The sequence below is a fragment of the Amphiura filiformis genome, chromosome 11 (assembly GCF_039555335.1).
Source record: "Amphiura filiformis chromosome 11, Afil_fr2py, whole genome shotgun sequence".
Lineage (NCBI taxonomy): Eukaryota > Metazoa > Echinodermata > Ophiuroidea > Amphilepidida > Amphiuridae > Amphiura > Amphiura filiformis.
The window spans coordinates 58,833,352-58,858,386 of record NC_092638.1 but is presented as its reverse complement, the minus strand read 5'-3'; the positions used below and the strand labels follow the sequence as shown (position 1 = coordinate 58,858,386).

At 38.4% G+C, this 25,035-nt stretch overlaps 2 protein-coding genes and 1 non-coding gene across 3 annotated transcripts in view; 2 read left to right on the top strand and 1 right to left on the bottom strand.

The window, feature by feature from the left end:
* Positions 1–4,390: 4,390 nt before the first annotated feature.
* On the bottom strand, positions 4,391–11,599 carry LOC140164073 (actin-6-like). The gene is made up of 4 exons (XM_072187329.1): positions 11,315–11,599; positions 8,107–8,271; positions 6,667–6,919; positions 4,391–5,018 (listed from the first exon to the last, which is right to left on the bottom strand). Exons 1-4 carry the CDS (start codon positions 11,450–11,452, stop codon positions 4,498–4,500), a joined length of 1,077 nt encoding a protein of 358 aa, XP_072043430.1. The 5' UTR covers positions 11,453–11,599; the 3' UTR covers positions 4,391–4,497.
* Positions 11,600–15,782: 4,183 nt separating this feature from the next.
* Positions 15,783–15,854, top strand: Trnav-aac (transfer RNA valine (anticodon AAC)). Its single transcript has one exon. It is a non-coding gene; the product is annotated as a tRNA-Val (tRNA).
* Positions 15,855–20,703: 4,849 nt separating this feature from the next.
* LOC140165081 (von Willebrand factor A domain-containing protein 3A-like) overlaps positions 20,704–25,035 on the top strand; it is a 61,271-nt gene continuing 56,939 nt past the window's right edge. The window contains exons 1-5 of the mRNA XM_072188504.1: positions 20,704–20,800; positions 21,216–21,356; positions 22,124–22,289; positions 23,429–23,553; positions 24,622–24,708. Coding sequence (XP_072044605.1) covers positions 20,706–20,800; positions 21,216–21,356; positions 22,124–22,289; positions 23,429–23,553; positions 24,622–24,708 — 614 coding nt within the window. The 5' untranslated portion in view covers positions 20,704–20,705. The remainder of the gene's footprint in view (positions 20,801–21,215; positions 21,357–22,123; positions 22,290–23,428; positions 23,554–24,621; positions 24,709–25,035) is intronic.

Here is a 25,035-nt window from a genome sequence, read left to right as displayed (position 1 = left end):
CTGAACATTCTACTTTGTACAATTCTTGCATATATAATTAGAAAATAAGGCCTACCTGACATCATTGCATATCAAAAATAAAAGAAATTTGTTGCCAACTTCTTGGTTTCGCGCCATTTTGACAGGCCATATATTTTGGTAACCGAATATCCGATTAAAATAAAATTTTCAGTCTTGTAATCAGGAGAGAATGGACTCACATATTTCAATCAGACAAAAATCTATATCCAATAGCGTTACCTTAAAGCTAGCATTATAAGTGTCTCCTTAAGGTGGCTGTGTACTCTCAGACATGCATGTAGTAAAAGTGCAATAACTTTGTAATTATTCGCGCAAAACATATAAAAGTATACATTTTTATGAAGGCAAGACATCAATAAATCTTAATATATATACAGATTTGGGGTAAAAACAACAATTTTGAAGAAAATCACAAAAAAGTGATTTTTGGCAATATTTGTTAGGTACATCATAACAAAAAACACTCTTTCCAAAATATTTTATTTTGTTTTTAGCTCAATCTTGAGGCTCCATTCCAAAAACGGTTTTTTATTTTGTTGATATTGGCCTTATTTTTTGAGATATTGACCATATAAGGCATCAAAATGAACTTTTTAAAATTCAAAAACGCCTATTTGCACAAAATGATGCCCAAAATCGGAAATAGACCAAAATATAAAAAATGAGAAAACCGTTTCTTGAGTCGATCATGCTTTTTACGATGATTATATTTGCTTACCTATAGATGCTGTATTTATTGAGTTATCGTGTACCTAAATCGTCATTTTACCGAGAAAATGAACATTGAAATAATGGCCGTTGAAGTTTAAAGTGGTCACATTTTGCACTTTCATCGAATCTCACAGGAGAATGCGACAGTTTTCGTTTTTGAAACTTATATTACGTGAACATCGGGTAAATCCACAGCCCCTTGAGAAGTTTGAGCGAAATCCATTCATAACTTGATATTTAAATCGGGGGAAAAAACAAAAAAAAACCCACATTTTATCAGCTAAAACGGAGCCATTTGACCACTAGGTTTTGTGAAATCAGTGCTTCCGTGGTGTTTCCATAAGATGCGCCGCGCATGCAGATAAGCGTCGCGTATGCGTCGCGTATTTGTGCGTTAACAAATTGCGCGATACGCAACGCGATGAGTTGTTGCGCGCGTGTACCTTGCTGGTACAACAAAGATTTTCTTTCCTTTTCAATTTCAAACACGAGTGGAATAGTGAAATAAAATCCTTAAAATATTGCAGTTGGAGTTACAAATCTGGATTTTCATTCCTTGTATTTATAAAAAACATAACAAGGTACAAACATATCATAAAAACTCAATTTTGAGAAAGAAACAATGGCTAGAGTACACAGCCGCGTTAACTAATAACAAAAGGTGCCCACTGGTATCTTGGAGGCATTGTCTTTTTTAAAGACATTTCTTGTTTCTTAGTTAGCAACTATATACAAGACTCTGATCGCTCAATAAAGATTAACTGCGAAAATCCACTAACCGCCCCACCCGAACTGGACGTACTTCCGCGATTCCGCGCCAAGTGAAATAGTGATCATATACACCAATCCGAGAAGCGTTTACTGTATTTGGCCCTCTATTGACGGCAACACATATGTACCAGAGCGGGAGATTTAATTCGTAATTCAATACGCATGATTGTGTATTGAATATCACTGTTGTGTACAATTCCCGGGTACAATTCTGTATAGCACACAATAAATAATGGATGGAACCCCCGACCTCGGGACACCGCAGTTTTACATCGGGGACACCGCAGTAATGGCGAAGTCGGATAGGTGTATACATACTGGTCTGAGCAGAGCATAGTCTGGTAACTAAGAAAAAAAGGTCCTATTCGTCAGAATAGTTTTGTCAAGAAAAATGGAACTATTTATTTTAAGGGGTGGGGTATGAACGTTTGAACAGTATTTTTGTGGGAGATGAGAGCACATCAGATTATATCGAATTCCTTTCTGAATACGAAGAACGTCCTTCTGATATCAAATAATTTGATTGTTTGAATTTCGCGATATAACAGTCCTCGAAGTAAACTTTATAAATCTGATGATATGTACTTAAAGTGTATGTAGCTGGGATGATAAGCCGACGATCAATTGAACATTTTGACCTTCCATATAGAAGATATGGATCTTCCCCCAAAACCAGTGGCGTAACTAGGGTTGGTATAGCGCCCTAGCCTGAATCCTTCTGGCCTCTAATGGCGGCGCCTTTTTTTACCCACAATCCTACGATGACCGTGCGTAGTTGTTGAAAGACTGAAGGATCCAGTCTAGTAGCGCCCCAGCGCCCGGGGCAAGAAACAAAATTGGCGTCCCTACCCCCCCCCCCCCCAAGAATATCTTAGACGCGGGAAGTGGCGTAGCTAGGGGTTGTGGCGCCCAGGGCTAAGGATACCTAATGCCCCCCTTCTTGAAACAATTGACAAATTTTCTTTCAATTGATTTTGTGCCTAAAAACGCGAAAATTTGACTCTTATCGCTTGGAGGGTCGCAGAATCGATGCTGAATTGGTCAAAGGGTGGCGCACGGGGCACGTTGCCCCTTCTCCCCCCTAGTTATGCCACTGCCCAAAACACCAAAAAAATTCGGGAATTTTGGGAAAAATGTATCTTCAATATGAAAGGTCAAATTTTTCAATTGATCGTCGGCTTTTCATCCCAGCTACATACACTTTAAGTACGATTTAGAAAGTTTACTTCAAGGACTGTTAAATATCAACAAATGTGACAAATATCAAATTTTAATAATTTGTCTTATCGCGAATTTCAACAAATCAAAATTATTTGATATCAGAAGGACATTCCTTGTTTTCAGAATTCAATTCCATGTCTGATGTGCTCTCGTGTCCCACAAAATACTGTCGAAACGTTCATACCAGAGCCCTTAATGAACAAACCTATTACAAATGTACAAAGCTGCCTTAAGGGATGTGTAATGGGCAGGAACCTGGTTTGATTACAGAGGAGTGTGCCTGCAAGACACACAAATTTGAATATTCTTGAATAAGGTGTGTTTTTAATAGACTTGGAACATTATAATTATTTGAAACTTAGATCCAGATATACCGTTCATTGTTCATTTCAAGTCTTTGAGCATGCACAAATAGGTAGGCCTATAATAGCATTATGAAAATTTACTGAAATCAATCTAAATTTTAAATGTTGAAAGAATGCATGTTATTATACATTATCATCTTTTTACACCTTTTGACTGTGATTCTACATCCGTCTTTATTATTATTTTCATACAAACTAGGGTATGAGATATTAGGAATTATTTCCTAGCCTCTTAACCACAGGTTGGTGGGCTACAATACCTATTCATGACACAGGATATGTAAGGGATAGGGGAGAGCGGGGAGTGTTCGCCCTATTTTTTTCTGACCCGCCTAGCGATGTCAATTTTAAGGTTAGGGATGACCTGATTAGCCCATGTGAAAGCCCTATGTCTTAGCTATATACGACCACAATCCCAGAACTATAGGCCTTACAATAGCAACAGGATAGAGCAAACAAAAAAGTTTTTCAAAGTGGCGAACTTGCCCCATATTGGGGCAGGTTCGCCCATATGGTGGGGTAAGTTCACCCTAATCACAAAAAGGGTTTAAACATTGTGTAACAATAACATATCCAATGCAAACATTTAGCAAGAGTATACAGGGCATTTATTCTCTTCTGGGGAATCACTAAATTTGTTGCAGGGGTCGGGTCAGGGTCAAATGTAGGGGTCCAAAGTGAGTTTAAACGTATCATGTTTACAACTTCGGGGGGATTATGGATTAGGACATAAACGGTGGTATGAGTAATACTGATACCACATAACTTTAAAAAACATGCTTTTCAGTAGTTTTACCTTGTTTAATGGTATAATTATCAATATTTTGCATAATACGCTAATGGGGCATGTCCGCCCTCCAGTTTGGGGTAAGTCCGCCTGGGAAGATATGGGGCGAACATGCCCCATCCTCAAAGGGCGAACGTGCCCTTGTGCACATTTTTGTATTTTCTTCAGGGTATGCAAAATACAAATCAAATAAGGAGTGTATAACTGCATTAAATCTTTTACAAATCCCATATGTTCCAAATACAGATTTCCATTAAAACCATCTGTATTTATGTATCAATGATGATACAACATTATTAATGCAAGAAAAAATTACGTTTTGGTGTAATTTTTTTGTTTTGGCTGCAGTTCGACGAACACGTCCCTTTATGTCGCGTAACTAATATGAGAAGTTTATAATGACCTATGTCACCTAATTTTGCCATCATCAAATTCCCCGAAAGCCGTAGTGCTGAGAAACAAGGGGTGGGCGAACCTACCCCTAGGGCGAACACTCCCCGCTCTCCCCTAAACTGTGCATATGAGATGTGGGGGCAAGTGGCATCATTTCACTGCCGTGAAAAAACCTGATTTTGGATGATATTTACGATTTTCCGAATGAGCAAATCGCTGAATGGGCCTTTAACACAAATATGATGCCCCTTTCTCTTCATACTCTTCCTTGGTTATCAACCACTCACTGAAGACTGAAGACGATCCTAAGATAGCACCGCCACACCACGCCGCATGCACGCGATCTAACGAGCCATCAACTGAAACATCTTTAATCGCTAGCGCTAAAGGTGCGAACTCTAAAAGTTCAGCCTGCAAACGTTCCTGGAATCCACGGAATGCTGTGTTACCCCCCGCTAAGATGATGTTTCTATACAGAATGGGGTGTAAATCGGTGTTTATGCACCTGTCGATGGTGTTATAACACGAGTCACTCATACCAAAAGCATCCGTTCCAAGAAGAGTAGGTTTGAAGAGTGATTCTGGACATTGAGTTCTTTCACGGTCAAGTGTTATAGTACTGCCATCTGGGAGACGATATGCCTTTTCTATCTCTTTCTTCGTTAGTTTACTATGCGTGACGAAGTCATCAGTACATACGTAACAAAGTTTTTCTTTGATGTCACGAAGTATGTCTTCCTTTGCCGTGCCTGTGTGGGTAAAAGACAACCTATCCAAGTTAGAACATAGCTTCAGATTATGAAGTCCCACGGATGTGGTGATGAAATATTAAACGTAAGTCACTATATTTTGATGAGAGAACTGTTTAAAGCAATTAATTTTATCAAAGCTTCAGGTTATGTTTAGTATAAATTACAGTTATCAGGTGCATACTAGAAAACAGCTCTTTTCAGATCCACTGAAATGTTCACTTATAGGCCTACTGTATTGCTTGTATAGCCTATTGGGCTATTCCAGAAAGTAGATGCACACCCCCTAGGCCTATATTAGAGGAATTCAGATTTCCGGACTTTTTGACCAGTTGTGATCATGGTGATTGCTGGATTTATTATACAGTGGCTGTGCAGCACATTGAAAGTGAAGGGGGGGGGGCAGGTTGTTCAGTTTCCACGAATGGAGTCAATTTTCTTGACTTTTTCTAGAAACACTAAATTACCTAAATTCTAGAAAAAAATTTGTGGAGCTAACTATAGGTTAAATACCACTAATTATGTATTACACGGGTTTCAATGGGAAAATGCCTAATTTCGGGTGGAATTTTCTCATATTCAGAACTCTCACAGTTCAATGCCACCAATATCAGGTGAAACTATATGATTTAGATGCCAAATGATCAAAAATTCAACATAGGTTGACCTGAGACTTTTCTTGTTTTAACGCACTGAACCGTAAACACCTTAAAATGACAGTGCGCCCTCGAAGCTGAAAGTTACAATATGATAAGGCGACTATTTACTAAAACCGAAGCTGTGCGTATGAATTTTGGTACTATTACATCAAAAATGTCATATAATGAGAGAAAATGTACCATTTTGAAGCATCAAACTCTAAAAAGTACTTTTTGGCTATATAACTTGATCAATTTCAGCGATTTTAATGCAGTCTTTTCGTTCAAATAGTTCCTCATCGTATTTCAATGTATCGCCCAGGCCTATTAGTGGTCTTTAACCTATAGGTCCAATTTCAACAAACAAGGTGTCATATGAAAGGTAATTAAATTTAGAAAATTCTCTCGCCAGCTTTTTTTAATTAAGTATTTCTATTTTAAGTTATAGCTGTTTCTAAATTTCCCTAAAATCAAAAATTTAAAAATTAATTTCTAAAAAATTAAACACTTTATCCAAAAAAGCTGGCGAGAGAATTTAGATATTAAGCTTATACACCATCCCTGAAAGTTTGGAAACCATATCACACTCCATGTTGGTAACAAAAATTGTAATGTGGAAAAATTTAGGTAATTTTCAAAAAATAAAGAAATACATAAGAAATGGTAACATTTTTACGAAACTCTAAAAATAGGTGGAGTGAAGACTTATCTTTAGTTTGCTCTAAGTTTTAAATTAATACACAATTCCTATTTGCTATTGTGGCTATTTTCCTGCAAGCTTGATTAGCCGTTCATAAGCGTTAACATTAAAAGGTCCACGTTTTTGAGATATTTTATTGAGAGCTACCGATATCTCAAGAACAACTGAACAAAATAATATAGGCTTGTTTTTACTCATTTTAATGCATTTTTCATGCTGACTCCAAATATGGTCATGGCAATGTACATTTTGTACAATTCTGAATTTTTTGAATTTTGAAAGAAAATTTGGAGCCATTAGGCCTACTCACCATTACCCAAATCAATATGAATGCCACGATCCTTAAGAAGCTTTTCCAAATACTCTGTGATATCCAACCCAGCTAGTGAAGTATCTATCAGCACGGCATTCTGCACCAAATTGCCCTCGTGTATAGGCACAAACTGGGTGACTCCGTCCCCAGAGTCTACAATCAAACCTGTTGTACGACCAGATGTATACAGACTCAGGACACCTTGAATTGCTAGATACAACGATGGCACCTGGAAGGTCTCAAACATCATCTGAAATTTGATGGAAATAGTTACACTGACAGCCATCATAAACTACGGGTATGGAAGGCTTATTTTCTATAGCTCATACCGTATATAGGTCATCGTAGACTCCGTTGCTAACTGCTATATCATAAATTTTTTGTGGGTATGTTCCCCCGGAACTTTGAGGTGGTGGGTCTTTGAGTGCTGACGTCATAAGGGGGTCTTTTGGAGCTGCGAACAAGTAAAATGAGGGTCTTTTGGAACTGCGAACAGATCAAGGGGTTTTCTTGGCTTTCTGGTTGAAAATCGCCTGAAAAAAAAAAGAAATTTAGAGCAGAATTATCAAAATCAAGGGTCTTTCTGAGCTTTATTTTGGTCAAATTTAGGGGGTCTTTCGGAGCTGCAAGTTTGTGTTTATTTCCCGCCCGGGTTATTTTCTGTTTAAAACAAGCGGATTCCTCGGACGTTTATGGAAGGCTAAATATCCAATAATTCGAAAATCCCAAGTTTTTCCCTTGAAAATCCTAACTTTTTAGTTGGTTTTTCGAATTACTATAGACATTGAGCATCGATAATCCAAGTTTTTCAATTGATCCAAATTTTTCTATAGATTCTGTTCGATAAAACAAGTTTTTGACGATAAACCAAAAGTTTAAAAAACAAAACAAAACAAAACAAAAACAAACAAAAAAAAACCACGTGAATTTGCAACTGAAAACCCAAGTTTGCCAGTTTGACAAACTTGGGATTTCCGATTGAAAACCCAAATTTATCAATGAAAACCTTGGATTTTCGATTGAAAACTAGGTTTTTCAGTGAAAAATTTGTATTTTCCATTTTGAAACCTAAATTATTGGACATGGGCCTTCCATAGACGTTCCCATAGGCCTACATCAAAAGATCAGAGATACACTTCTTTACAAAAAATACGGTAGTGTACATTCAAACAATATAATATGTTACATTGTATTTTCAATGTCATTAGCAAGGTGATCTTTCCGTTCACCGATACACCTTGCAATATTCAATTCAAATTTATCTCACCATTCTAGTCAACAGCCCTTGATAGCTGGACTACTACACAGCATCGACATTTACATTTTTGATAGAGATGGGTGTGGTGCAGGGGGGGCGGGGTGCACTTGCGTGTATATGTCAGGCCAGGTCAATCATGAGGTGGGTGTCGGGGGGGGGGGGGGTAGGTGCGCGTTTACCTCATATGTCTTTTCCTTCATCACTTTTGGATTATATGGTCTTTCTGTCAGCAATACTGGATGGTTTTCTGATGCTACATGCAGCTTGTCGTCATAAGCTCGTCGCCATGTCTCTTCCATGACTTCCCAATTAGTTATTACGCCTCGATCAATGGGAGATATCATCTGTTTGAAAACATTGATTAAATTCGGTGATCGAGGCTTTTATTTTATGTTAGCACATACATGGGGAAGTGACCGTAACTCAAATTCGCAAAATTAATAGATTCATCGGAATGGTTCATTAAAATTATTTAAAATGTTCTTATAAAACATACCTCAATGACGTCAGCATGCACTTTCTCAAATTGAGCTGGTCATTGAGAAAGTGCTATTATGTTATCCAGCACCGTCATTAGGTATAGGCCTATGCCCGGTAGGTATATGGTCGCATGTCATAAGTTGGGTACAATTTCCATTACATGGTCAAAAATGACAAAAAATGTCTTTTTGGATATGTTGTATATATTGACAATCTCTAATAATTAACACCATTTTTAACCTTAACACATGCTTAATTTTTGAGATAATGCTTAATTAGTAATTAATTAATACACAGGTGTCTATGTAAATCTCAATTTTCAAATGCGTTTTTCTCAAATCGGACCTCAATTACAAAAATGACTGTAAATTTTTTATTTTATGCAAGAATGTCATCAGATTTGGAGGATATGTTTTGAATACATTAATGCTTCAAATCAGTCCAAGAGAGTGCCAAATATGGATCAGGAGTATTACATAATAATACCCTGCTATGACAATAGCTGCACTAGGTTAATCGTATAATCTCCTTATGTGGTTAGCATGGCTGGGCCAGGAAATCCACAAGGTCAGCCAATGTATGTACATGTATTCGGTACATGTGCCATATCTTTACAATGGGTGATAAATTTCTGGTTTGTTTTATTTCAAAACGCAACAGTCGATATTCTAAAGCTTGGTCCAAATCCAAGAGAAGAACCAACTCTAGTAATTTATGTGGTTTCAAATTATATCGGCCGTTGCCTTTTTGATAGAAATGGTGTTTGTTGATGTGCACAGTTTCCCATTAGATCATAACATGCTGTTGTACATCCAAGGTCAAAGGTCTTTTAATCCATATTTGGCGTTGTTCTGGGACTGCAAATGAACTTTTTAAAATAATTGTACGTAAGTTAATTACATTGTGAAGGTCAATGACCTATTTACGCGTAATTAGCAAGATGGTTATTCTATTATCAGTCCCAGAACAACGCCAAATATGGATTAAAAGACCTTTGACCTTGGATGTACAACAGCATGTTATGATCTAATGGGGAACTGTGCACATCAACAAACACCATTTCTATCAAAAAGGCAACGTCTGATATAATTTGAAACCACATAAATTACTAGAGTTGGTTCTTCTCTTGGATTTGGACCAAGCTTTAGAATATCGAATGTTGCGTTTTGAAATAAAACAGACCAGAAATTTATCACCCATTGTAAAAGATATGACACATGTACCGAATACATGTACATACATTGGCTGACCTTGTGGATTTCCTGGCCCAACCATGCTAACCACATAAGGAGATTATACGATTAACCTAGTGCAGTTATTGTCATAGCAGGGTATTATTATGTAATACTCCTGATCCATATTTGGCGTTCTCTTGGACTGATTATTGAGGAAATGAATATCAAGAAGAGAAATTACCATATTGCTAAAATTACTGAAATTCAACTAGGATTTCATTAAAAATGAAAAAAAAATGGAACATATAACCCTTAAGGTGGTACTACACACCTTAATAAATTTGTGACTATTTTTGCATTTTTCTCAAAAATAATATCACACTGGTAACAAAAGTCATGAATATTAGAGGGGTAAAGAATCCAGTTACTACACTGGAATTTCAGTGACTCAAGACAAGCGGTACATTATTTATGATAAGAAAAGAGGTACCGCTAGAACATACCTCATTTCTTAACATATATAATGACCCCTTGTCTTGAATCACTGAAATTTCAGTGAAGTAATTGGATTCCTTGCCCCTATAATATACATATAACTTTTGTTACCAGTGTGTAGTTACTTTTTGAGAAAAATGCAAAATTAGTCACAAATTTATCAGGGGGTGTAGTACCACCTTAAGTAGTCAGTAATTGTTTTAATTGTATAAATTCAACATTCTAAGCTGTCAATACATCATACCCTCCCTAGATTTGAAAAAAGTAACCAGTAGTTTTGACATGCTGACATGTGAATTTTCACATAGGCCCTATTGTACACTCCCGCATCCGCCTGCTCCACATCCGCGTGCTCCTCCACCCCTGGCATTTTTCATTTCAACTGATGTGATTTTTTTACTGAATAATGTATAATTATATGCTTCAGTAGACTGAAAGAGTATAATATTAGGATTAAAATGAGGTATCAACCACTGCTGTAGGATATGGGGTTACGGAAAGCCAGTCAAATTTGTATCGCAATTTTCAGAAAAGTGTAATCCCTCCACCCTTTTAGCATACCCAACTTATGACATGCGACCATATGTCAACATCACCTTTCCCTTTCTAGTTAAGTTGTGTGTCTTATAGAAGCTTTTAGAACATAAATATGTGATTTTCATCGATTTGGAAATTAAGGTGTTATGGTGACGAAAAAAATGAAATCGGAAAATAAATTTTAACGCATTTCTCAAAAACTCCTCATATTTGCAGAAATCTGCCGTACTATTTGGATTACTTGCATCATATTTCTGAAATAGACTGAAAATCTTTACTTTTATACTTTATTTTTAATGCTAAATTACAACACAATGTATAGTGTCTACAATTTTCCATTTTTAGTGATCATCCGGGGTGACCCTGCGTGTCCCGTTCTATTTGGAACCCTCTCGGGTTATGTAAAAAGTATAACAGTTTTGATAACATTTCTGAAAACTTCATGTAAAATATTCATAACATTTGAACTGTTGATAAAATATTTTGCAAAGATATTTTACAAACAAATAGGCCTATTTTGAAATCACATTTTGGAACATGTATAAAATGATGTAACGTTTTTAAAATGTTTTCAAGACCTTATAACCCGACATTCAGATGTTATTAACAAGTTCTGACCAAAACCAAAACGCTTTATAACAAGTTTTACTTTATAAACGCGAAACGTTTTAAAGGCATTGTGTTTACTGATGGTCTTTACCTTCATTTGGTTTCCTATACTAGCAGTTTGGAATACATCTCGCGGCTTATCTTCGCCAGCAAACCCTACTTTCATCGTGTGAGACCCATTGTCAATAACAACTGGCACCACATCAGTTTCAGTCCTTTTCGAAGCCATTGGTCTTCAAACAACATAGGCCTATGAATATAACAGAGAAAAGTCACTTTCCAAATTAACTTTCCAATATTGGAAGCCGTTTCATCCCCGGTTTCATCATATCAGTCAGCATTGTATCATACCTTAATAATTTTTCCACAACTTCATTCAGCAATTTATAACCGACTAGATGTACGTGTTAATATATCAGTGATTATTTAATACATCGACCACAATTCACAACCGGATTTCCCGTAGGGACGCATCATTTTAATTATATCAAAGGGGGGGCCCAGCTGGGTAGTTGGGGACATGACCATTTTCTTCGCATCTCGGTGAAGCAATTTTTGTTAACACCTTGGTGAAGTAAAAAAATACTCCTCGGTGGGACATTTTTTTCAATCATAAAATTCCCTATTTTCAACAATTTGTTTTTAGATTTGTTAAACGAATTTTGGTTATAAGTCCATATTTTTACCGTTGACGGTTTTGTATCTTTTTGCGCGCCACGAAAAACACAATTATTTTTAGGTTAAAGGTGCGTCCCTTTAAGAATATATACTTCAAGATGTTTTATATACGAACAAAGACAAACTGTGTTAATACTATCAACTATAGGGCCTATAATAGATCTTTGACATCCAACATGCTAAACATGTAAGACTAGGGCACACCGTCATCATCCCTATATCTTCGTGTTAAAAATTGCCGTGGTAGTACGATGAATCCTCACGTTTTTCAACAACTACGCATGGTGATTTTGTTCGAGATAGGCCGTGCGACTCAGGCTATGCATACAATTTGAGATTTTGAGAGCCGGCCACACTGTTTCTATTCTATGTTTTACGATTTTCGCATGATCAAAATATGGCTGGCCGTAACCGCCACAACGTGGAGCTGCTACGCGTAGCTTACTTTTCGCTTCGCGGAGCTAAATTGACCAATCATGTTAGATCTTTTCATTACGCGGAGCCAGTGGATGCATCCTCGTTCCAGAGAGAGAAAACTCTTGCCAAAATTAATGTTTACTATGGGGATTTTAAATGAATCGATTGTAAATAAACCACGACCAGTTGTACAGGATCAATACCATTGTTTGATTAGTGTATAGTCAATGTTACCTTGCATGCATGTGTCATGTGTGTGGCGAGTTTGTTTGTTTGTTTGTCTACTGTGTCAGGCCAGGATCACTGACACCCACGGTACTGATACTCTCATACAAGAGTTCATTCGCTACTTGCATGGTTCCGCCATTATGCACTATGTGCGGGGAGAGCCTCGAACTGGCAGCATACATGAATGGGAATTGAACTAGTCATAACGTTCTGTGTAAGGTTACATAATTCTTCCTTTCATGTATGCTGCCAGTTCGAGGCTCTCCCCGCACATAGTGCATAATGGCGGAACCGTGCAAGTAGCGAATACTATCACGGTGATCATATTGTTGAATGTTGTTGACTTTAAAATAATCATGATGCAGTCATGTCTACAGTAGAACTCACCACGACCTTTGAAGGACTTAAACCCTATTAAAAGCTATTAAACCAAGATAACATTCAATGAAAACAGCTCAACTATGTTACATCAGATCTTCTCTGGTTAAATACACACTGCACTTGTGTCTGTTTTACCTGTGCAATGAGCAATGAGCTGGTATTATAGTTTCAGTTGGGTGAACGATTTTAAAGCGAACGCAAGGTAACAATACTGTGGGCTTTTGTTTACGAAATGAGACAATAGTCTGCTTATTGCTAACCAGCGTTCTTGAAAATGAGATGACTTAACACGGTTTAGAAATAATTTCTTCATATTTTTTGGTACAAAAGTACCAATATTTCCAAACACCTAAATTAGCTAAAAATTTAGGACATGTTACAAAACTATATTTTCTAGAATTTCAGAGAATACTTTAAATATTGGCCGGTTATTTTTTTACACAGTGACGTCAACTAGGCAATGGCCTATACTTCTAACATACACTATTTGTAGAGGTCACGCGTCAATGGTGAGCGCACTGAGTATTGTGTATAGGAAAACGGACAGTAACTACAGTATGTATGGCCTACTACTAGTATATAAAGTAAATCCGAACTGGTTTGCAGTTTGCTGAAGGTCGAATTCCGCAGGCCACACCGCGCAAGTTATACAAATTAGCTCCCGGCGATACACTGCAGATCGCAGAACTGTGTGCATGGTTTACCACCACTCTGCCTAGCTATATAGTTATGTACAATACTGTATGAGTCCCAGTATGAGTTTCTTATGAGTGCATGTCCATCTTAATAATAAGTCGGTTCGTACTTTTCATAAACTACTTTTTGAATCATAACTTTCGTGACCGAGGATATCTTGCAACTACGTGACGCTCGTCTGGCAAATTCTTAATGAATAAATTCGCTTCACGTAATGTCGCTTCAGTCGTACTTGATTGGTCAGTTTTACCTCCGAGTAATGAAAAACTCTAACATGATCATTGATTGGTCAATTTGAGCTAATTTGGCTCCACGGAGCAAAAAGTCAGCTACGCGTAGCAGCTCCACGTTGTGGCGGTTGCGGCCTACCATATCAGTATCCCATATGATATTTCTATTGCAAGAAAATTTTATTTGTTGTCAGATAAATCACAGGTTTTATCTTAATTACACTAACTGGAAATTAAATGCACTAATTAGTGAGGACCGGTATTTTGCTGTGGATATGTTTAACTGCAATTTGGCGGTAAACTTTTGAAATCCTGGGTAAAAATTGTGATCATTTCAACTCTTTGAGAAAATATTTATATAAAGGAATGAATGTAGAATCAAGGTGCAATACAATGTACATTATTGACACACTATCACTCTCTTTATATACGTCAATAATAGAATATCGATTTCAATCGAATTGAATGCCTTGCTCAGTTTTGAGTTTGTAGTTGACTACTAAGCGACCTAAGCGATCGATTGCTAGCCAATCAGATAGAACTCCTTTTCTTGCATTCGGTGAAATACCACTCGCCCGTCGCTCACCAACGGAGTATTAAATTTATATTTATCGTATAGGAAGTCGACACTGTGTAGGGCCCACATAGTTTGGAACTTTTTGGAACAAATTTGCTGTTTAGGCCTAGGGGAGAGCGGGGAGTGTTCGCCCTATATTTTTCTGACCAGCCTAGCGATGTAAATTTTAAGGTTAGGGATGACGTGATTAGCCCATGTGAAAGCCCTATGTCTTAGCTATATACGGCCACAATCCCAGAACTATAGGCCTTACAATAGCAACAGGATAGAGCAAACAAAAAAGTTTTGCAAAGTGGCGAACTTGCCCCATATTGGGGCAGGTTCGCCCATATGGTGGGGTAAGTGCACCCTAATCACAAAAAAGGTTTAAACATTGCATAACAATAACATATTAAATGCAAACATTTAGCAAGAGTATACAGGACATTCATTCTCTTCTGGGGAGTCACTAAATTTGTTGCAGGGGTCGGGTCAGGGTAAAATGTAGGGGTCCAAAGTGAGCTTAAACGTATCATGTTTACAACTTCGGGGAGATTATGGATTAGGACATAAACGGTGGTATGAGTAATACTGATACCACATACCTTTAAAAACATGCTTTTCAGTAGTTTTACCTTGTTTTTGGTATAATTATAAATTATTTGCATAATACGCTGATGGGGCAGGTTCGCCCTCCAGTTTGGGGTAAGTCCGCCCGGGGAAGATATAGGGCGAACATGCCCCATCCTCAAAAGGGCGAACGTGCCCCTTGTGCACATTTTTGTATTTTCTTCAGGGTATGCAAAATACAGATCGAATAAGGAGTTTATAACTGCATTAAATCTTTGACAAATCCCATTATGTTCCCAATACAGATTTCCATTAAAACCATTTGTATTTATGTATCAATGATAATACAACATTATTAATGCAAGAAAAAATTACGTTTTGATGTAATTTTTTTGTTTTGGCTGTAGTTCGATGAACACGTCCCTATATGTCGCGTAGCTAATATGAGAAGTTTATAATGACCTATGTCACCTAATTTTGCCATCACCAAATTCCCCGAAAGCCGTAGTGCTGAGAAACAAGGGGTGGGCGAACCTGCCCCTAGGGCGAACACTCCCCGCTCTCCCCTACTGCAACATAATTATACGTATTTTTATATACAGGCCATTCATAATGAGTCACAGCCACGACAGTGTTTATTCACGTTTTCATTATTGTTTGTTTTGAAAAGTTCAAAGGTTCATTAGATTAAAATAAGGAATAACACAACTGATAATCAACATAATAAAAGTAACAGAAGCACTGTAAACATATTGTGGATTCTCAGTAATATTAGTGCTATTATCTCTTCGCGTCTCCAGAGCGATTCCGTGGTGTAGCGGTTATCACATTCGCCTAACACGCGAAAGGTCCCCGGTTCGATCCCGGCGGAATCACTCATTTTGGACACACTTTATATTTTTGCGGTTGCTTAAATGTGACGTAACGTGATTGAACGATGTTATTGCCAGGAGGGTACAGCATTAGAAATCTTATGTAACTAAATTTTCAATAAAGAAATGTGGGGCTCGTCCTATCCCCGGGGTCCTATCTGTAAACAACATCTTCGATTGGTTTCCTAAAAAAGTAACAGCTAATCTAAATAATGTAGGCCCCTAGGCCTATAGGCCTATGTCAATAATTTTTATCCAATATCTATTGCCAAAAAGTTTTTTATTATGACATTTTTGTGTAATTATGTCACCATTATTACAACCCGGGCTTACGTTAAGGGTTCGGATAGCGACGTTTTCACGTAGGCCTATTATTTTTTTGTGGGACATGAGAGCACATCAGACATATCGAATTGCATTTTGAATAAGAGGATTAGGCCTATCCTCAATATCAAATAATTCAGATTTTTTAAAAATTCGTGATAATACAAATTTTATGCTAAAATGATTAAAAATTTATATTTTTGAAATTGATCAGTCTTCGAAGTAAATTGTATAAAGCAATGAACGGGCCGCAGTGTGCCCATGCCTGGTTCCCCTCCCTCGACAGGTTCTGTCAAGTGGCGGCTGAATCCAAAACTTGCATGTGTCATTCACACGGCGTAACCGCACTTGCAACTATCGTCATCGATTACAAGCATTTGTCTACGTAATTGATTGCTTCCTTCTGCGCATGCTCAATCCAATACTATTGGCAACCCGTAAACAACAGCTCGTTGTCGGCGAAATCTAGATTTTTTCCCCGTGAAAATGCACATGAGAAAGGTTTTCTTTTGGAAGAAAATTAACTGTAAGTGTAAATTTAAGGCATTTATGAATTATGGTATTGATGAGAAACATATGATATGAGCTGTTTCAATAGATTTCATTGGCAATTTTTTTTGCACTCATGTATCCATTGGAATGTGTAGTGACAGTAGTGCAAAATTCGGCATCCATGGCAAAGTCACCATCATGACCATGCACCCATATGGCCATGGCTTTACAATTACATGACTTTGTGGATCAAACTCATGCATTATTAGTACTTAAATCTGTACTGGTCAATGCTAGTATTAGGGGATTATGCACTTTCACAAGTTTCAGTTTCCCACGCGTTTGATTGAACGGGAATTGGATTTGGATTGCGTACTTTCCCAATGAATGTTTGGTGAGCATATTTCTCCAATATTTGGAGAAGTTGACGTCGAATTTTCTATTCTATGTTGTTTGGCAATAATGTCTTTTACCAATAGTATGTTTAAAGTTGTAATTTTGTGTTTTTGATCGCAAAGATCAGATATTTTTATTCCCGATTCGAATTCTGAACCCTTAGGCTCCATTTCAAATGGAGTCGCCCATTCAGGTAACCCCATTTGAAATTAAGATCAATTGTGTCTTCCATAGGGGTTGTAGGAATTTCAACTGCAATAGGCAATAAACTTTGGAAAAGTGAATAGCCCTGAGTGGTGCACACATTAGGCCAAATAAAATAAAAAACATGTTTCACGTCCGGGTTTTTGAAAAATAGGAGGAAGAGGGGGCTTTTTATTTTCTATTTTTTATCGCAAAATTGGTGTAAATACCCATAATTAGAGCTGTTAGCGTATATAATAATGCCTGGAAAAAGGAGGAGGCCTCTTTTTATTTGTTTATATTTATTCTGAGAGATAGGCCCCCTCTAACTATCACAAAACCTTATAAAAGTGTTTCTTGTATATTAGCAAGCAGGGTTCGGTTTTTGCCGGCAAAAACCTGTTTTTGCCGCAAAGTGGCAAAAACCTGGCAAAAAATTTTTTGCCAGTTTTTGCCTGGTTTAAACCGCAAAACTGGCAAAACTCACATATAGTCACTCAAATATTAAAAAGTGACACAGAAAGCTCATAAACAGTGACACACAACTTTTAACGAACCATTCAACATATTTTTTGTCTCATCAAGTCCTTAAAATAAAAAAGTTTTGAATTTGAAACATACCAAATTTCGAATAAATGCACTTGAGCAATGAAAACACATGCCTTGAATTACTTAATATAGTGCTTATAATTACAAAATCTGGCCTTGTTACACTCGGGAACTTACGTTTGTAACGTAATAATTTGTTTTGAGATGAAAAAACTGAACTATATAAATCACTTTTTTAGTTTTTGTCATTTTTGTCGGCAAAAACTGGCAAAAACTGTTTTTGCCAAGTGGTTAAAACCGCGGTTTTTTCCACCTGCGGCAAAAACCTGCGAACCCTGTTAGCAAGGCTATAGAAAGCATCTCTACTTCCTAGACATATTTTTTGAAAAGTTATAACTGAATTTCAAAAAATAAAAATAAAATTGAAGAAACCTCAAAAAAGGAAGCGGGAGGGGACGTGAAACATGCTTTATTTTTTATTTGGCCTTATATGAAATAAACACAGTTTAGAAATGTGCATCTCATGTCAAAAGGACAAAGCATTTTTAAAGCAAGGTAAAATAAATAATATGTATTTTTAAATATTTTTCTTATTTTTCTTATTTGCTCCCTTACATCTGATGAAAAGACATGTTAAGAAGTTGAAAAAAGTGCAGTGATTTATAGTGTGCTATGCACAGGCACACCACCTCTAGAGACGTTGATCCACAAGCCTCAGTACACTTGGTTCTTGGTTATCATTTATAAACACATCGCAAACACTTTACTCAAGGTAGGGGTAGGGCTTTGGGGAAATAACAAAAAATATTAGGGGCCTCCCCATTTGTATGTGTTGACAAAGCCTTAGCAATTGCAATTTTACACAGAAATGGATAGTAAAATTTGTAAGAAATTAACAAATAAGAAGGGCCTACCTCACCAAATTTTGAGAAAGTCTGGGCGGTATGTTATTTGACCTTACGTGAATCTGTGTATGATCAATCCCATAAATTATAGATCAGCACCGTTAACACCTCATCAGCAACCAGCCATGGCGGACACAAGGCTGTACATCGGGAATCTCACCTCCAATGTGACACAAGAAACATTACAAGAATTATTCAGTCACTACGGTAGCATCAACAGCGTATGGGTATCCAAAAACCCACCAGGATTTGCCTTTGTGGAGTACGAGGATCCGACGTGTGCTAGAGATGCTGTACAGGGAATGGATGAAGGGCTGGTTGACGGCAGGAAGATTAGAGTGGAGCTAACAAAAGGGAATCGGACATCTCACTGGGGAGGAGGAAGGCCTGGGGAGAGGTAAGTGTTAGTTGAGTGAGGAAGGTTTCTGTGTAGGGAATGGAGGAAGGGCTGGTTGATGGTAGGAAGATTAGAGTGGAGCTAACAAAAGGGAATCGGACATCTCACTGGGGAGGAGGAAGACCTGGGGAGAGGTAAGTGTTAGTTGAGTGAGGAAGGTTTCTGTGTAGGGAATGGAGGAAGGGCTGGTTGATGGTAGGAAGATTAGAGTGGAGCTAACAAAAGGGAATCGGACATCTCACTGGGGAGGAGGAAGGCCTGGGGAGAGGTAAGTGTTAGTTGAGTGAGGAAGGTTTCTGTGTAGGGAATGGAGGAAGGGTTGACGGCAGGAAGATTAGAGTGGAGCTAACAAAAGGGAATGGGACATCTCACTGGGGAGGAGGAAGGCCTGGGGAGAGGTAAGTGTTAGTTGAGTGAGGAAGGTTTCTGTGTAGGGAATGGCGGAAGGGTTGATGGCAGGAAGATTAGAGTGGAGCTAACAAAAGGGAATCGGACATCTCACTGGGGTGGAGGAAGACCTGGGGAGAGGTAAGTGTTAGTTGAGTGAGGAAGGTTTCTGTGTTGGGAATGGAGGAAGGGTTGACGGCAGGAAGATTAGAGTGGAGCTAACAAAAGGGAATCGGACATCTCACTGGGGAGGTGGAAGGCCTGGGGAGAGGTAAGTGTTAGTTGAGTGAGGAAGGTTTCTGTGTAGGAATGGATGAAGGGTTGACGGCAGGAAGATTAGAGTGGAGCTAACAAAAGGGAATCGGACATCTCACTGGGGAGGTGGAAGGCCTGGGGAGAGGTAAGTGTTAGTTGAGTGAGGAAGGTTTCTGTGTAGGAATGGATGAAGGGTTGACGGCAGGAAGATTAGAGTGGAGCTAACAAAAGGGAATCGGACATCTCACTGGGGAGGAGGAAGGCCAGGGGAAAGGTAAGTGTTAGTTGAGTGAGGAAGGTTTCTGTGTTGGGAATGGAGGAAGGGTTGACGGCAGGAAGATAAGAGTGGAGCTAACAAAGGGAATCGGACATCTCACTGGGGAGGAGGAAGGCCTGGGGAGAGGTAAGTGTTAGTTGAGTGAGGAAGGTTTCTGTGTTGGGAATGGATGAAGGGTTGACTGCAGGAAGATTAGAGTGGAGCTAACAAAAGGGAATCGGACATCTCACTGGGGAGGAGGAAGGCCTGGGGAGAGGTAAGTGTTAGTTGAGTGAGGAAGGTTTCTGTGTAGGGAATGGAGGAAGGGTTGACGGCAGGAAGATTAGAGTGGAGCTAACAAAAGGGAATGGGACATCTCACTGGGGAGGTGGAAGGCCTGGGGAGAGGTAAGTGTTAGTTGAGTGAGGAAGGTTTCTGTGTAGGGAATGGAGGAAGGGCTGGTTGACGGCAGGAAGATTAGAGTGGTGCTAACAAAAGGGAATCGGAAATCTCACTGGGGAGGTGGAAGGCCAGGGGAGAGGTAAGTGTTAGTTGAGTGAGGAAGGTTTCTGTGTAGGGAATGGAGGAAGGGTTGACGGCAGGAAGATTAGAGTGGAGCTAACAAAAGGGAATCGGACATCTCACTGGGGAGGAGGAAGGCCTGGGGAGAGGTAAGTGTTAGTTGAGTGAGGAAGGTTTCTGTGTAGGGAATGGAGGAAGGGTTGGTTGACTGCAGGAAGATTAGAGTGGAGCTAACAAAAGGGAATCGGACATCTCACTGGGGAGGAGGAAGGCCTGGGGAGAGGTAAGTGTCTGTGATTTGACTAAATAGATGTCAATTTTTAGTTCAAAGGTTAAAAGTCTATTAATCTAAATTGCTTTGAAGCTGCTTTTGATACATGTGGCTATTCTAGTTGAAATCTATATGCCCCTATGGAAGACATGTTTTTAATCCAGTGGTGGTGGAAGCATTAAAATTTAGGTGGGGTTGGGGGATGATCACGCATGATTGTTTTGGTAGCAAATGCGGTATCAAATTGGAACTAATTAGATGTTGCACACGACCGTGGCAATCATAACATGAGGGGGTTTAGATTTATGTCCAGTTATGTAAGTGAGGAGTTTCTTTTTGTGTAAAAGTGTTAATAATATATGTGAATTTTTTTGCAACATGACATTTAATTTTCTTCTTATTTTCTTTCAAACCTTTTAATATTTAGACCAGGAACATCAGCCACCTATACCATTGATGCAGATGAGGACCATATACCGGTAGATGATGATGAGGAGGAGGATGGGGAAGAAGAAGATGAAGGAGGTGGTGATGTAAGGCATAAAAACAGGACAAGACCAAAACCAAAGTAAGTTATGGGAACAAACCAAATGGGCTATTCCATTTGAAATGCATACACCCCCTATGGAAGACATCTTAATCTTCCACACAGGGAGTGTGAATGTCAAATGGAGTTACCTTAATGGGCGACTCCATGTGAAATCTATGTACCCCCTGTGTGGGAGATTAAGGTCATGTGTTTCATAGGAGTGTGGATTTTAAATGGAATAGCCTAATATTGATGATGTTTTGATGTCTTTCATGGGCTCCCATTTCTTTCAGAAGGGGGGGTGGTGTCGTGAATATGGCGATGAGTGGAGTCAATTTTTTATGACCCCTTATCATTGGAGAATGGACTGAAAAATGTTTATGAGCCCCCTATCTTGGGTTGGAAATTATATGACCCCACTTTCCATGCACATAGGCCCAAAACAAATTATCATGAAAAGGTGAAGAAAAGCATTCTCTTGTCATAATAATGGTGTGATTAGCATGCACAAAAATTTTGATAGTAAGTGAAAAGAAAACACACACAGCGTGCAAACATTTTGTTTGTTAAAGATTGTGCATAAACTTGTTCACATTTCAGAAAGTAATATTACTGTTTATAATTATAATTTGCTGTGTAACTTTTGCGTTATCCGGACATGACCTATACTTCAACGCAATAAGCAGGGCATGGGTGTTGGCCAATGCTGAACTTTCCTGGTAGTATATAGTTTTAAAATGTTTTAAATTTAAAGAAGTTAATTCAAATATATAATCATGTTTATTGTTCTGTTCTGTTCTACTCAGATCTCGCACTTTTTTAACACAATCTCATATGCAAAATAGGGGGAGGAGGCGCAAAGGAGGGAACAGCTTAGCAGATAGACCTGCGTGGGAGAGGATGGATACGAGGGGTGCTACTCGCACACCAGACCTGATGGTAACACATGTCAATCAGACACATGATAAAGTGGTAGGTTTGAACTGAGAGTTCCCAGTCTACTGTGTGTTGGTAGCTAGTAGTAGTATAGCCCTGTCGGGTAAGATTTTCTTCACCCCGATCCTGGATTTCTCCGTCCCATTTACCTTTGAACGCAACCCAACACAAACATTTTAAGGCAAACCTGATATACCTCGACCCGTAAGTTTTTTCTAGACCAGACCGTCTCTTTTTGTCAATACCTCAGTATATGGCAGGTCTATGAACTTCTGACACAAATTGTCAGATTCAGTTTTTACTCACTAATTGTTACAAACTTGCAGAAAGTACAGAAACAGTGTAGTGCATTATTTATGTCAGAGACCAGCGTTGTAGTCAAGACCTCTATGTCCGAGACCAAGACCTGCACATCCATGATCGAGACCGAGACCAAACCTTCCGAGACCAAGACCACCCCTTCCGAGACCAAGATCTCTAAGTTCTGAGACCGATACCTTGGTTTAATCACGGTGGCGGCGGTAGTATTAAAATTTAGGGAGTCTGGGACGAGCATATTGTGTATTGTTTTACTGGCACTTTTTTGTCAATGTCCAATTTCAGACTACTTTAACACAAATAAAGGTGTGTTTTGCTATTTGATGGGCCAGTGCATGCAAAGCGTGCAACACTTAGCGATCAAAAGTTTTTCGTGCTAAAAAGAAGATGCACAGGGCAATTATTGTTCAGTATTTTTTCTTCTATTATGGATTTTTAGGGGGGACATCCCACCTTGAAAATTTGAGGGGATGTGTCCCTCCCGCTTTTAATTGCCATTCTGGCAGTGGCGGCGCTTCTGGGGGGGCATTTTCTCCCCAAATATTTTTCTGCCCCCCAGTTTGCCCCCCCCACTTTTGAGGCAAAACCCCCAAATCACATAAATTTCCACTTTTTGCAGCAATTTTGCCCCCCCTGAAATTCACTTTGCCCCCCAATGCCCCCGAAAAAAAAATTCCTGGCGCTACCACTGCATTCTGGTTCTGCTATACAAAATTGTGAGTTTAGTCAGCTACTGCAATTACGCTCTACCCATGTACCATAGTCACTTAAGGTGGAAAATTTTCTTTCCCTACACATATTCTTCACTCATGATTCTCTGTAAGACAAATGTTGTTTTTTGTTTGTTCATTTTACAGCGAGCAAGAGACATGGCTGCAATGTTCAACGAAGGGCAAACATCAGCAGATTGGCTGTCAAACCATAGTGTGGCATACTATAAACTCACTCTCAAAGATCTACTGAATAGAGGCAATGTCATTAGGTAAAGCTAGTGGGCCTTATAACTGTTTTCTCTGGGCCTTAGTCCTCGAATTAAGTGTAGGGCATCGTCACTTGTGGCAGTCCGTCACAAATGTGCTGTAATGTCAGCGTTTTCACTCTCGAGATATTGAGCAGGAAAATTCTCTTTAAAATTAGCTTTACAATGATTTATTATTTACATGTCCGTATATTGGTTGATTAAAAGAGAGTAACAACAAAATCAGTAAATACATTGGGAAATTCTTTGTTTTCTATTGTTTTTTAAGATGGACCATATCTCAGAGTTCACTTGTTCTGCCGACAGTACGGCCCCTTTTGAGGTGGATGGCACGTTTGTGCACCCAAATTTGCCTGTTGTAATACAACTTTCAAAAGTAGATTACAAACAATAATTATTCTATTGAGCTTTCTACTCCTATTTTCAACATATTGCACCTCAACCATTAGCGCCAATCTGGCTTGAAATGGGGGGGGGGGGCAGAGGCCAAATGATAAGAAAGTGGCTGAAAAGAACAAAAAAGGGGTCATTTTGCCAAAAGGTGGGGGGGGGGGGGGGCACATCCATCCGGGATTGACGCCCATGTTGGCGGCATAATTAGTTACAAGAGTTATTTCAAGGCATGTTAGAGCTTATGTTATCGTGTAGATTATATGGATGAAAGAGTTGCCTTTTATTAAAGAAATAAGTAATCCACTCTACCAGCTACAAAACTGCAAAATAATAATTTCAAAGATATTCCTTCAGTGTATAGATGTAAGGCCTAAACAAAATGTTTGATTGGCATAATAGGGTAGGTAGGTCGGTATTTTTTTTTTTACTTTTTGAAGCTGTAAATTGCTTTTGATAAAGGCCATGTAACTTTTTTAAATTCTATTTTTATTTATTTTGTTTGCAAAAAACACATACAAAAATGTTTAGGCTTAGAATCACAAATATAAAAACAAGGGAAACTGTTAAAAATTTGGCAAAGAGCGAAAAAATATATTAGCGACGGTAAATTTGACTTATTGTTCTTCAGGTATCAATGTTTCTAATCCTCCTCCTATCTCACTCTGTTTGTTTTCCTAGACAAAGCAGCAACAAGAATGCTGGTCCTTCAAGAGAGCTGCAGTTTGAGGCTAGTGTAGTCAATGAGTTTGAATATAAGCTGTATGAGTAAGTTGACAATGTTTTGTAATGTGATCACTTAAGGGGTGAGGTATGAACATTTGGACACTATTTTGTGGGACATGAGAGCACATCAGACATATCGAATTGCATTCTGAATACGAAGAATGTCCTTCAGATATCAAATAATTTTGATTTTTTGAAATTTGCGATATAATGCACATTTTATGGCAAATGATTAAAAATTTATATTTTTGATATTTAACAGTCCTTGAAGTTAACTTTATAAATCGAGTGATATGTACTTAAAGTGTATGTAGCTGGGATGAAGAGACGAAGATGAATTGGAAATTTTGACCTTTCGTTCTGACAATA

Bases quoted from the DNA above. Each gene is read 5' to 3' on its own strand.
- LOC140164073 (XM_072187329.1), bottom strand. From the start codon at position 11,452: ATGGCTTCGAAAAGGACTGAAACTGATGTGGTGCCAGTTGTTATTGAC. The intron at 8,272-11,314 runs GTAAAGACCATC...GTTTTCAAACAG, and splicing joins GTATAGGAAACCAAATGAAG to ATGATATCTCCCATTGATCG. The intron at 5,019-6,666 runs GTGAGTAGGCCT...TTACCCACACAG, and splicing joins TCATATTGATTTGGGTAATG to GCACGGCAAAGGAAGACATA.